The sequence below is a fragment of the Amblyomma americanum genome, unplaced genomic scaffold, assembly GCF_052857255.1.
Source record: "Amblyomma americanum isolate KBUSLIRL-KWMA unplaced genomic scaffold, ASM5285725v1 scaffold_171, whole genome shotgun sequence".
Lineage (NCBI taxonomy): Eukaryota > Metazoa > Arthropoda > Arachnida > Ixodida > Ixodidae > Amblyomma > Amblyomma americanum.
In genome coordinates, this window is record NW_027526643.1 from 21,905 (window position 1) to 36,031 (window position 14,127).

At 53.3% G+C, this 14,127-nt stretch overlaps 1 protein-coding gene across 1 annotated transcript; it reads left to right on the forward strand.

The window, feature by feature from the left end:
• The first annotated feature begins 1,245 nt into the window (after window positions 1–1,245).
• LOC144112467 (uncharacterized) lies at window positions 1,246–3,362 on the forward strand. The gene is made up of 2 exons (XM_077645297.1): window positions 1,246–1,350; window positions 2,467–3,362. Exons 1-2 carry the CDS (start codon window positions 1,246–1,248, stop codon window positions 2,929–2,931), a joined length of 570 nt encoding a protein of 189 aa, XP_077501423.1. The 3' UTR covers window positions 2,932–3,362.
• The last annotated feature ends 10,765 nt before the right edge of the window (window positions 3,363–14,127 follow it).

A 14,127-nucleotide genomic window follows, 5' to 3' on the forward strand; every position in this document is an offset into this window, starting at 1 on the left:
CGTCCTTGAGCTGCGACTGCGTCGATCGCTCGAATCCGCGACGCCGGTGTCGCTGTTGTCGCGAGCCAGCGGGCTTCGGTGTCGGCGGCGCCATCGAGGGGCGGTTGCGCTCAAGCTGGCGTTCGCTGTCTCTGGTACGAAATTTGGGAAACAGAGCTCCAGCAAATGCACTGCGTGAATAGGATCCCTCCCGCAGCGTCCCCTCGAGTGCATTCAACCGATAAATACGCCTTTGGATGGCAGGAACTACAAATTGAAAAAAAAAATGCTAATCTTGCCTAAGAAAATTGTTGACGCAGCCTCCGCTGATGGTGAATAACGGTGTGAAAGGTAAATATGTCGTCGTGTCTTTGGAGCCGCTTCACTCGGGCGTTTCGGTTTCGGACGGACCTCACGCACTGCGACTGACCCACTTATCTGAGCCTGGCGAGAAGGAAAATATGAAGCCGTGGATCTCAGGTGAAAGGTAATCACGGACTCAGAACCCTTGCGTATCTCTTTTTTTTTCCGATTCATTGATTCGCTTGTTCGTAGTTTGTTTCCAATAATTCGGTCATTCTTCATTTATTCAGGTAGCGATACTAGTATGGGCTTATATCACCAGAATGTTACCATTTCTGCGAGAGAAATCACAGCGCGGAGGTTTTATTCACAGAGAAAACATGTATCGTTGTGTGTCTTTTTTTAAGCGACACGAGCCTTGACTCGCGTTTGTGATGTTAGAAAATGTGCCTTGTCTTTCTTCATGTGCCTCCTCCCATCGTCATCACCCCCCATCGTGACCATCTTTTTTCTCCTCTTCCCCTTCCCCAGTGCTGGGTAGCAGGCCAGATATTTATTTTTCCGGTCAACCTCTCTGCCTTTCCCGTCAATAGACTCTCTCTCTTCGCCAGTTCATTTGGCTCCAGAAGTCCCCTGGGGCCGAAGTGCGTCGTCGGTCATAAAATTTGCCCATTAGTATGACGCCATCAGACCGGAGCATTCCCATTGGCTGGATGGAAGTGACGTCGCCAGACGGGTTGTGACGTAGCTTCCGGTAAAGGCATATCGATCAACAGCCCCCAATACTATCGCATTTCCAACGCATGGAGTTAGGCTTCCCTGTGAAATTTTCGCTCACTTAACCCACCTCGTAACTTTGCCGAACCAAGGGCACGGACGTTGGCCGACGGTTAAGCCACGATCGCGTGTGTGTGCTGACTGCGAAAAGGCTGAAGACGAAGAAACGCCGGGCACAAAGCAGCCATGGACGCCGACTCGCTCACCCGGTCGGCCACGATGTGGTCCGACTACGGGGACAGGCCGGAAAGCGACGACACCGTGCTCGAGATGTACCCCCGCCCGAATCAGGTCAGCACTCTCGCTAGCCCCGAAAAAGGCCGCCCGACGCCTTTCGCGACGCGCTCGTCATACTGACGCATGCACTCCTGGCTGCCCCGGACTGTGGGCGATCGACCGTGATGCCTGCTCACTCGAGTGGCTCGGGTCAGGGGGATATGCGTGGCGCTTGCCGGATACTGCGTAGTAAGTGATTAGCTACCGGAGTTTTTACGTTGCCAAGACTACGTAGACCGGGACGGTGATGCATGCCGTTGTGGAGGGCCCCGGATCAATGTCGACCTCCTGAGAATCTTTGAGGAGCATTTAAATCTCCGGTGCTTGAATGGTTCTGCATTCGTCCGCAGTGTCACCATGACCGGCATCCTACTCGCGAGCATGTGCTGAACAACAGAACGCCATAGCACTGGCACGATAAACCCCGCGTATACCAAATATTGATTTTTCAAGTTTCCCGGCTAAGGCCTTTTCTTCAAGCCTTACGATTTTACGCATTCTTTCCTTGGTGGCAAAATCATTTCAGCAATCCGATCCGACGGGGTGCCTGATTTGGACTCGGCTGTCAGTGCGCGTACGCGGCGGCTCCGTCCCTTTCTGTTAAGCCTGGCCCGCGTGGAGCGTTTTCAAAACGCGCCGACGAACTTGTACAGTCGTCAGCACGGCTGTCCAGAGCGCTCGAACCACGCCCTGTCGTACAAAGGAAGTAAAACTTTTATAGAAGGTGTTCGGTTCTAAAGACAATGCTTGCACTGGAGTGAAGCTGCATAGGCATACAAATTTGCCCTGGCAATGACACTGTACCAGTGCCAGGCACTGCGCAGGGCCAGGCTTAACAAATAGCGTATTCCAATCGGAGATCCGGAGCAAGTTTTCTTTCTCCTAGAAACCGAAGAGCGTGTTTCAGTGGGCGATTTGGATTCGGACCCTGAGTTCTGATTGGACCGCGACGGTATGGTTCCTGTATAGACTCCCTAGGAGCAGCTTCGGATCGCCGACTGGAATGCGCCGTAACTCTCCGCGTTGACGCCGCGGCAGCGCTCGCACGGAGCACAGGCCAGTATAGTCGTGTTCCGGAGAGAGCGCTGCGTAGCTGTAGTAGCAAGTGTTTAATGGAGCTAAATCAAAAAGGAAGCTTTGCTAACCCCGGCACCTGAGCTCCTAGCTGTAGCGCCGCGCGAAGAGAAGCGTCGGGCCACGCACAGACGACGACGAGAGCGCTGGGCGTCGCAGCGGGACCTGTACGCGGCTCGTTCGAGGGCGCGCCGTCTCTCCAGACTCTGGCTGCTGCTGCCTGTCCTGACGGCCGTGGCCGTGGTGGCGTTCATCTGCTGGCTGCTCTTCGTGCCTCTGCTGACGCCCAGCAGACGTCGCCGAGGGGGCGCCGCACGCCGCGGTGGGGTCGCGGATAACGTGACCACCGTCGGGGACGACACTGCGGCCGACCTGGCTGCGCTGCTGTCTTCCACCATGGGCGACGACGTCATCGAGCTGATGCCAGCGCACTTCTGGCGAAACTCCAGCGTCCTGGTGGCGTCGCTGATGGTGCGCAGTGCCGCCAGCAGCAACTCGTCTCAAGAGGGAAGCTTCTCGTAGCAAGGGGTGCGGAAGTTGTGCTCCGATGGCCCCGTGTCTGCTTCTGGCGGGTGGGAATGCGCTCACCTTTGGGCTTGCGTGCGCGCCCCTCAGGTTTAACGGGGGACGAGCTGTGCTAGCTGATTTCAAGCGCAATGTCGCATCTGTTGAACTTCCTCGTGTGTACTGTAACGTAGTGAGCGACAGTGCGGAACCCGGCGTCAAAAGGCGCGAATAGAAGTCCTGACTGCTTATTTTCCTCCGCGCCTCTATGCGTTGCAGACGTGTCAGCTCATTCTGAATTAACGTCTGTATGCGTTCGGTCCAATTGCCTCTATACAGTTCAGAGCAACTGCTCCGCTTCGGTACAAGATTGAATTCTCCACCATCGCGTCAAGGTGCGTTTATCTGTCCCTCTCTAATCGGACTGGGACGCACTTTTTCTTTTCTTTTTTTTTAGTCCCAACACAGTCTATGTCCCTCTTTGATGCGTAACAGTGATTTTCGTTTATGTTTTTGTTTTGTCTCGGTGCGGCTTTCTCGTTAATAAAGGAGCCACGCAACAAAAACGCCTTATTTTTCGAGGTGACCAGCTTCACACCTTATTTATCGCACTTCTGATTACCTCATTACTTGCAACCAACTAGAATACATCTGCGCATGTGTGCGTGGCTGCTGTTTGCTCTTTCAAGCTGTCTTCTGCAGCGCTCAAGCGCACTAACAAGGCTGCTATGAGAGCTTAATTTGACGCATCAGACGCACTACGCCAAGGCTCTACGAGAGATGACAACGCAGAGCACGTGCTGGCACGGTGGACTTTTTCGGTCGGGACGTGGAGGACTGCAACCGGTAACGATTTCTGCTCACTGTTCCAATAGTATAACGCCCGGCCGTCGGATCGTGGGTGTTCGCATGCCCTTTGTTTCGCGCCCACGAGAGCAGCCTGCAAGTAGCACTGACATGGCAACGCCACTGTCAGCATGAAACAGTGCAGCGCCGGCCAACCCGCGGCGTTGGGGCCCCTGGCGCGAACCTGGCGCAGTGATCGATCAGAGGGAGGACCATCTCGCTCCTGTCTGACTCTCTGGGCGACGCAGAGTGGAACTGCAGAAATCTGTCCTTGACGGGGCAGCGTGCGTGCGTTGCCCCGACTGTGTCCGAGTCGATGAAACGATAACGGCGGTGATGGAATCGACCGACCTGCTTTATAGGTTCGATCGGTTGCGGGCAGTAGCAACAGCTGCTTGGCACCGAGAAACTCACCGCGTGTCCCTTTTTTCGCGTGTCCAGGCTCGCGCGCAGAAATATTTTTGGCACTGACGACGCAGCGCCGCCCAGAATGTGTATACGCGCTTCTGTCGCCGTTGGGATTAACTCCCTGCTTAAGCAGCGCACTCACGAAAGCCTTCTTCTCTTTGCATTCATGTGCAAAGCCCACGTGATGGGCTCGAACTGCAACCAGGTTATAAAGTGGTCTTTCTCTTAAATGTTTGGGAAACTTGGTGGCAATGTTCTTATAGAGTTGAAAGAATACAGAAATGCCACATTCGCTACCGCAATACGCCACGCAGCATTTCCATGAACAGCCGCCGCGGTGGCTCAGTGGTTATGATGCCCGACTGCTGACCCGAAAGACGTGGGTACGATCCAGGTCGCATTTCGATGGAGGCGAAATGCCAGAGGCCCATGTACTGTGCGATGTCAGCGCATGCGTTAAGGAACCCCAGGGGGCATAAATTATCCGGAGCTCTTCACTACGTCGCCCCCCATAGCCCGAGTCGCTTTGGGACGTTAAACCATAGAAAACCAAACCAAACCATTTCCATGAAGTCTGCATATGCAAAGCCCCTCATTGCTGAGACTTGTGCAGTCACTTCGACCGAAGATTAATTTTGCCTATCGCCCTCGCTGGTCTCATACCCGAAACTGGAATGTTGCGCTGTCGTGGACTGCGTGCGATCGGTGTGCCTGCATTCGACGTAATCGATTTCGGCATGTCATGTCAAAGATGAAGGGCTTCTTTTCAAATCATACGTCACGCGGGGCGGTATGGCTTAACTGCGAGCGAGCCATAAGCAGTTCGGTGCATCTGACCGCGCTGTTTTCGTGGCTGCATTACAAGCACGACCCGCATGCGGCCTTCGAACAGCGAGCGTTTTACAACAGGGCTCCGTTGGCAACGCATCGACGACGGCTACGATAAGCAAGCCTTCGCCGTACGTCTATTCGCGCTCCCGGCGAAACCCGTGTGAGGCACTGCAAGCTGTCGTTGACGGACCTTAAGGCACCGCTGAAGCTCGACGATGGCCGCCTGTCAGTCGGTGCAAATATTACTTGCTGGATTTTACGCGCCGAAGCCGAGGAAGCGGCTATGAGGCTTGCAGTTAGTGGTGGCGTCCGGAGTAATTTCTTCTACCCGTGGTTTGACGAGCACCGAAAACTCGGTACGCTGGCGTTCATGAATTTCGTCTCCATCGAAATGCGGCCGCCGGGTAAAATCCCGCGCCCTCGTGCTTTGAGCCACCGGGGCGAGTTATTTCAAATCTTGTCATTTCAGGTGGCGGCCATAATCGGTGCAGTCCGCAGGAAAGGAATCGCCGATGCCGGACGTCCATGCTTCATATCTGGGGCCTCCCTAATCTCGGTGGCCGCATGACTGCGTCCGATGCTCGTGTTTGAAACGCGTCCTCCATGTGTGCCTCACAGGACTGGATGCAAAATATATACATAGCCTTGTATTTTGGAGAACCACATGTATCATAAGACAACTCAGAGTAGCCTAGGTTTGAAAGACCCGAGCGGGCTATGTATCCGCTTGAGCATCCGCAGTGCATGTTCTATCAAGCTCGGCGTTATACAGTCCATGACAGTGACACAATTTTCGAGAGAGAAAGAAGGAAATACCAGGTGATAACTGGTTTGCTACGCATGGGGACTGTGATAGGGGGAACTAAAGGAAAGAGTGGAGGAATGTTGAGTCTTCGTGGTCAGTATATAAAAAAAAACTTCCACGACTAACGCTCAAACTTGCAGCTTTTAACACTTTTGAAAATTGCAGTATTGCTGGCTGGTCTGTCTGGGGAATATTTTTTACGCGACTTAATTAAAGGGGCTCTGAAAGGGGGTCTCAACAAGGATGCGATGTGCCTACGATGCTAAAGGAGGCCGCTTCACAAAAATCCTCCAGCAAGAATTTTTTAGATGCGTTTTGTGGAAGCTGAGCTATCTGCAGTCAAAATTTGAATTTCCGCGTCTTCGCGCCTTTCCCTCTCCTCTCGTCACTTCTTGCACGCTGAAATGTCGGCGCTCCTCCGCCGGCTGCCGACGCACGCGAACCAATGGTAGCAGTCCGCTGCTGACGTAACGAGCACTACATGGCGTAATGAGCGCGGATTGCCGAAAGCACCGCAGGGCGCCGCTAGGCGCGGAAGCGGGAGTTTTAAAAATTGCCTTGTAAATTATCGGCTCGCTTTTTCGTACGCGGCATGAACGCGCGTTGGCCCGTACTCTACATAATGCGAACATTTTGTAGACAACCCCAAAAGCATTTGGTATTCAGCCGGTGTGGCAATGTAGCAACAGCCGTGGCGCTGTGGTCGTCTTCGAGTCCCTCGACACGCCCCGGTAACGTCTCGATCAATTGGCCGCCTCCACCCCGTGCGTCTTCACCTCGCGTACATTCTGATCGACGGCACCCCCCACGACCAGGTGATTCCCGTGCATCGCCTCCTGAGTGCTTGCCGTCGACATGCACGACCATTAAGGCCCGCCATCCATCTGATGTGACGCCTTCGCCGAGGACTGCCTCGCTACTCGGACATGCCGGCAGTGACAAGTCCGCCTCGTCCGCACCGTGCCTCTTTTCCGTGGTGATCCTTTGGACACACGCTTCGGTGTGTGGAGGTCTGGCGCTGTGTACAGCGCCGGCCCGTCATCGCTGATGTGTCGCCCGCCTCTTCACTGCAGGCGCACTTCTAGCCAGATTGGTGCAGTCATAATCGCCGTTGCCAACGGCAACGCCCCCCCCCCCCCTCCTGCATTGGCTCAGCTGTCATGGCGTTCTGCTGCTGAGCAGGGAGTCACAATCTTGACACCTTGCCGCGGCGTCAACGTTTACTTAGGCGGAGGCCGAACGCTGGGTGCCACTGCTGCAGGAATGCCTGCACATCCATGTAATGAACCCCTGCATCATGTCGAGGTTGTGTTCTTGTCCGTCTACTAATCATTCCTCTTCTTTTTCCACCCTCACCTCTGCAAAGAGCCCATCACACGCATACGAAAGGTTGCAGACATTTCCTAAACAAGGATCTATGCTCGATTATTCATAGCGCGCCGTGCGCGCCGCTGATTTGTCAGTTTTGGGGGACAACCACCTGCGCCCTCACTCCTTCTGTCAGAACTGCCGGCTCCTGTGGATTAAATGTGCTGTACTTGCACTAATGTCAGTCCTGCATACGATTTTTCGTCTCAGCGATGCCGAAGGAAACGCGCCATCTATCGGTGACGTACCGCATTTGCGCTGTAGACCTTTTCACATTTGCCTTTTTGGGCGCCACTGGGCTTTGCCAGCAGCGTTCTGATTGGCGGATTTCATGCAGGCATCTACTTCGCATGCGTAAAAATGAGTCTAGATGCATGGAGTGACGACCCTGTGCCGTTAATTGGTGACACAGGAAAGTTGACACCAGTTTCACATTTGAAGCAGCATTGGCCGTGGAACGCAACGAGCTTTTCAATGTTTTTTTTTTTTTTTCAAATCGATTTCAATTTATTTATTCAGCATCACTTCATGGTGCTGGGAGCGCGGGGAAAAAAGCCAACAAAATCGTCGGCTTGACGGCAACCGTGGCAACGCTACAAACACTGATGATGATTCACAAGTGGCAACAGAGAGGTAGCTCTCACCCAGTGCTTATGAGCCAAGCACGTAGCCAGAAGTGTTTTTCGGGAAAGGCTCAAGGTAATTTTTTGTATCAAGCTGTGTGTGTGTGTGTGGGGGGGGGGGCGGAATTGATCTCGGGAGGGGGGGGGGGGGTCCCTCGGGGCGCCCTCCTTGAATACGTGCCTGTTATCAGCCACGGAGAACCCGGTGCTGCGGCCTGTGTGCATGCCTGCAGGCATAAGGCGCGATTCGATTCTTAGCGCTTGCAGAACTTCATGTTTCAGTCTTGAGGGCGCCCGTGGTAGCTCGCATATTGGTAACTAGCACCGACACCATCGTCGACATCCTTGTTTGGAAGCTGTTGGGGGTACGCGCGCCGTATTCTGGCAGAGGCTGGGGCACGTACTCGGCACATTTCGGCCCCAAATGGCCAAAGGAGCGACGGATAACTGTTACAGCCATTCACTCGCTGCGAGCATCCATCCCCGGCCAATCGCAATTTTCCGCAGCACTTGTGCCCGTACCGCTCTCGTTCGCTCCACCTAGAGCGAAGCGGTCGAGTTTCCGGGGGCCTCCGCTGCGCGGCGCCAGTGACCTACTTTCGTCCTCGTAGCGGATATTTCCCCTCCCTCTCCCCGTGTGCGGAGCGACAGCTGTGCGCAGGGCACGGAGGACGAGCACCTGTGGTCACGCTTTGTGAGTGACGCCGCGGCGTCGACTCCCGTCTCTTCTGTCCCTTTCTCGCAGTGGCTCCGCCCCGGCCGTTGAGCGGAGCGCGGTTGGCTCCTCGGTGGGCGCAGCGGAGCGCGACGTGGCGACCCTTTGGCGGCGGACGGGGGCGGCTTGCGTAGAATTTGACCCTTGCCAATATGAGAGAAGGATAATTGCACGATCAGCGATGACTGGAGAATGATAACTGGAAAAGGAAATGCACTGCTTGGTTTTTACTTGTTTCTTATGGGAATGGTGTAATACAATCTATAACGTAATGGAATCTTGGCCGGTATAATGTAACCATTGTTTTCTTTCACTTATATCAACTTTCTTATTGTCAGCGGCACCCATTGGCAGGTCGTGGCTATGGGGGGGGGGGGGGGGGGGCATCTTTGCCTCAGCAAGTGACACACGATGAAAACAATAAGAATGAGAGAGAGAGAGAGAAAGCAATTTAAATGAGAGGAAAGGAGGAGAGGCTGGCCGGTTGTAACATGACCCTGGCATGCTACTCCAACAACAAGAATGGAATAGAATTGTTACGGTATATACCAGATGTTTCAGGGAAGCCTTTAAGTAGTTCTCATAATAATAATAATAATAATTGGTTTTGGGGGAAAGGAAATTGCGCAGTATCTGTCTCATATATCGTTGGGCACCTGAACCGCGCCATAAGGGAAGGGGGTAAGGAGGGAGTGAAAGAAGAAAGGAAGAAAGAGGTGCCGTAGTGGAGGGCTCCGGAATAATTTCGACCACCTGGGGATCTTTAACGTGCACTGACATCGCACAGCACACGGGCGCCTTAGCGTTTTTCCTCCATAAAAGCGCAGCCGCCGCGGTCGGGTTCGAACCCGGGAACTCCGGATCAGTAGTCGAGCGCCCTAACCACTGAGCCAGCGCGGCGGGTTAAGTAGTTCTCAAAAATAGGTTTTTGAGGTAAAAGTATGGCTTTTTCAGCATAGTATTACCAGTGTTGGCGGACAGCAGAAAACCGGCGAATCGTTTTAAGTAGTAAGCTGGCTAAGTCATTTTTAATAATTGAATTCTTAACTATTAGACTTGGGTGCCTGGTTGCAATTAGAGATTTGCAGCCGGTCGTCAGTAATAGCCATATCAGTTTTTATAATTTAGAAAACGCGATTAACCTTGGCGCTATTGCTCAACAAAATTTGGCTTTTTTGAGTAGTTACTTGCACAGGAAAGGTTGCTTTGCCTGCATGCTTTTCGGAAGCGATTGTATTTTGGCACAATGTAGCCAAATTCTGTCGAGCCCACAGCGCCGAGGATAATCGCGTTTTCGAAATTCTAAAAACTGATATGGCTATTACTAACGACCGTCTACAAACCCCTAATTTCAACTTAGGCGCTTAACTCTAATAGTTAAAAGTTAATTATTAAAAATTATTTAACCAGCCCACTGCATAAAACGATTCACCTGCTTCGTGGTGTACGCCATCACTGGTAATACTGTGTCGCAAAAGACATCTGTACTCCGAAAGGCATATTTTTGAATACTTAGCCTTCCCTGAAGCACCTGGTATAGGCCGCTGACTACAGGCAAACTGCTTATGCGTGTGCTGAAAATCTGTTTTGTGGTACTAGGCGCACTTTGGCCAATTGTGCCAATTTGGAAAAATTCTTTCTTTCTCTCTTTCTTTCTCCTTTCTTTCCTTCTTACACTTTTCTACATAAAATAGCTTAGCCTGTAGGTTCCTAATTAACAGGTGTTCCAGGTTGAAACTTGCCATATTAGTGTTTCTGTGAATGCAGGTGAAAAGCGATTATACTACACCGAGTACTGCCGTTGTTTACCATGTTGTAGCGAGGCACTCAAGCTGTCCCAAGAGTCTCTCCTGTCGAAAGCTCCCGCCTTCGACTTAGGCGTGGCGGTTAAGCGTCAAATTCAATAACGCCAGTTCAGGAGGCGAACACGCGCGAGATTCGTCGGCGCGAGCGGCGCGAAGCCAGAAAGGCGCTCATTTCGGCAGCGTCCGAGGGCGCCGCGCGCGTTACAACTTTCTCCCCTTGGTTAACGGGCGGACTGCTCGTGGGAGTGGGGAGCGCACGGGGGCGAGAGGGCCGCGATGAGAATCCGCGCCCCTAGGGAGAAAGCGTGGCTTTGTTTATCCCGATTAGGGAGAAACGCCTCGGGTTCGGAGAGGGCGATGCGAGAGAAGGCCAGCGCTTACGACGATGAAGTCGCCAAAAGGCGAAGCAGCCCTGGGGAACTCGGACTGCGCGCATGTGTGTGTGATTGTGTATTCCTCGGCGGGCAGTGTAATTCGGCCGCGTGGGGATCGATGCGCTCTCGCTCTTGGCGGGATGCTGTTGCTAGGCGACCGTGCCCGGTAGGGTGGCGTCACCCGGCGCTGCTTGGCGCCGGTGCCGCCGGAGGGAGCGACCGTCGCGCTGGTGCGGCTTCGGCGGACCCCTTCAGCCGCGCCCAGACCGCAGTTTAAACGGGAGGGGGGAGCCCGCGCTGAGGGTGGCGCAACGGGTGGCCGGTCCCTTCAGGCACCGCAGCTGCTCCTGGTCGCCGCCAGGAGACACCTCCCGCCGCTGTTCGGCGTTATCCTGAAATTGTCAGTTTACATGGACATGGGTGGGATATGGGCGCCGAGCCCGGTGTCCCGAGGTTTGTGAGCAATAACTTCTTGAAACTGCCTACCGCCCTTGGACCCAGGTGCGATGCGGCTTCGTCTGCGCGTGGGGCAAAAGCTTTACTAGTAGCTTATCTTAAGGGCAGGGGTTTGATAGAGACACTTTGAAAATCCTGTGTGGGAGTGCGCCACTGTTGTGTATGCTTGATTTCCGTTGCATCTTCTCTTTTTTTCCCTCCTTCTTCACCCTCATCTGGAGTTGCATGCCGGGTGAACTACCAGACAAACCTCTCTTGCAATCATTAAAATGGCTATCCCTGTCTCTACCCTTGCCATTTCTATCCCTGAGAAAAACTTGAAGGGACAGCTAAGCTCCTTCTGAAGGGTATGACGCGATAGCGTTCATGGCTCCCTTTAGCGGCGTGGGGTCCTTTCTTATCACTTCGCCTAGGTTCTGCCTACTTAGACATACATGCCGAATTGTTGATTCTCTACTTTGCATTCACACATCGTGCGGAGTCCTCACATCACTCCTAGCTCGATGGTGCAGGGGCTAAGCGATGCGCCTCTACCCCGGCGAGCGGCTGTTTCAGACACAGCCACCGGTGGGGCTTTTGAAACGCAGATTGCTCTCTACGAGCAACCTCCCGACCAGTCATTGATTTCTTACTTTCAGCTATTGTGTCTAGTGTTTCGTCTCTCGTGGTGTGGTTGCATGTGTTAGCGCTTGTATTTTCTCTAGAACGAGTATCCCGAGTACGTTCTTTTTTTTCAGTGCTTGCAAAGTGCTCAAAACTGAAGCTGCACTTTCAACCGTTATTTCTTCAAATGTACATCAGTAAAGCGTATGCTATTCATTTTACTGATTTCCAAAGCTGATCTCGCTACACGTGAGCATGTGTTATTAGTTGGAAACTAATTAACATGCTGACGTGTGGGCGACGTCAGCTTTGGACGCTGCAGTCACTCTCACGCGTATGCTTTGTTGAATACTGAGGAGTCTCTACAGGAAATATTTATTGTCGTGAACCGCGCGTTCCATCGCTCGAATCTTTCCTGACAAGTTGAAGGCAAGAAATCGTCAGGAGCGGAGTCTTGACTCGCATCAGACCTGCAATCGCAGCTTGACGGCATGTAGGGTTCTGCAACTCTGGTAACAGACAGCACCGTGTCCATTCGTAGGAAGTGAGGTTCTCTTCCCCCACACGGCGTCAGCATGCTAGAAAAGGGGGCTGACGTGCGCGGTTGATCCGTACTCTTTATGGCCGATTCACACGACGGACTGTTCGCCCGCGCATCACGTGTTCGTGCGTCACCAAATCGAGAGGCGTGCTGTCGGCCCGCGGACTGGACAACCAAGGAAGTTCAAGTGCCTCTCCCCTCGCGGGAATTAGCGGCGGCCCGCGAAGATGAGCGTGCCAGCTCTGGCAACCACCACTCTTGCCAGTATTTAGGCTGCCGCATTTCGCTGATTGGCGTTGAGTTGGCGCGCTGTTTTGACAAGCTGCACGGCGTTCGCTAGGTTCCGTGACGGGGCGATCGACTCGGCTAGCAAGACGGCCCAGGCCATTGAGGAATTGGACAAAGGGCCGCACCTGCACCATTCAATCGCAGTCATGGGTCGGGAGAAAAAAACCAGTTTGACCAGCGTTGCCAAACGCTTTAAAATAATCTGGCAACAGTGGTACACCCAGGGCGTCGTCTGCTCTTTTGGTCCGTCATATCCGCTTGACGCCATGGGATCGCAGGCCAGTTTTTAGTGACGCACGAACACGTGATGCGCAGGCCGCGGGCGAACGGACCGTCGTGTGAATCGGCCATTAGCCGCGTCGCCTGTGCAGCGAGTACGCCATACACCCCGCATTTGCCACGTTTGCTTGTTAGCCCCAATGACCTCTCCCTGCAACGTTCTTTCTTTCCTTCTTTTTCCTTTTCTCCTTTATTTAATTCTATTCTTTCAAGTCTCCGTAATGATGTGCGCATGCGCTACGAGTAACCAACCGCCTGAGGGCGTTTCGAGATGTCACGAACAGATATTTGCATTGTTGCTTCCTTGTATAGCGCCGATGTGCATGCCCTTCTACTGCGCCTATTCTGCCTCGATGCTGCAGGCACATGTCTGTTTCGCTCAGTTTGCCTGACTACGTTCCCCATCAGTCCAAATGCTCAGCGATTAGCAAATTTAGCATTTCGACTGATGAGAGACCCAGTCTTTGCTTTGCTAGTCGCTGAGCATTTGCTTTCAGTCCCTCGTTTCCTGTGATAGCTTGCGAGTTAATCACACATACATGTGCACAGCGCGTGGCTATGGAAAGCCATTTATCTCTGAATGGTCGGCTCGCACAACGAGATAGTCGCACGTTGCCAGTGGCCACTGCTGCCAAGCGCGGTATAATAGCCGCTCCTCGATGCGCAAAGCAGGCAGGCAGTCGGACGATGATCGACGGTTATTGCGGATTCGCATGGCGATATATGCGCAAGGAAATGAGAGGCATTAACGAATTACGCATGCATGTTGGAAGGGCCCAACGGGTACTCCGTCCCAAGAAGAAGATTTGAGCCACACGTCCTGCCTCCATTCTGTAGCGTAACCGCAAGAAGTGGGTGAAAATGGCTTATGTAATCTCTCTCCCTCTCTCTTTTTAAAAGCACTGACGGAGGTGATTCAGGATGTAATTATCGTAGTTGTGGGGCAAGTATACCATCAATGAACGATACTGTGAACGTCGAATTGAGCAGCGCCGCGCTTACACCAGACTCGGGCAACGCCCGAAGGCGTGCCGTCAGTGGCTGATGGAGTGGCGACTGCGGCCTTGTGCCGTACGGCCTCCATTTTATTGCATCCGCGCTGCGCGTCCGGCCCGCATTTGCGCGCAAGAGATACTCCCGACTGGGAATGTACTTACATGTTCGGAATGCGCGTTCTCTGTCAGATAAGTGCCGGACATGCGGTAAAAGTGGCTGTTTGCGTTATAGATAAGGGGATGACGCCCCCCACTTGACATTTGTGGAAACGGACGC

Excerpts from the sequence above, each read along its gene's own strand:
- LOC144112467 (XM_077645297.1), top strand. The coding sequence starts at position 1,246 with ATGGACGCCGACTCGCTCACCCGGTCGGCCACGATGTGGTCCGACTAC. Across the intron at positions 1,351-2,466 it reads TGTACCCCCGCCCGAATCAG|GAAGCTTTGCTAACCCCGGC; the intron begins GTCAGCACTCTC and ends TAAATCAAAAAG.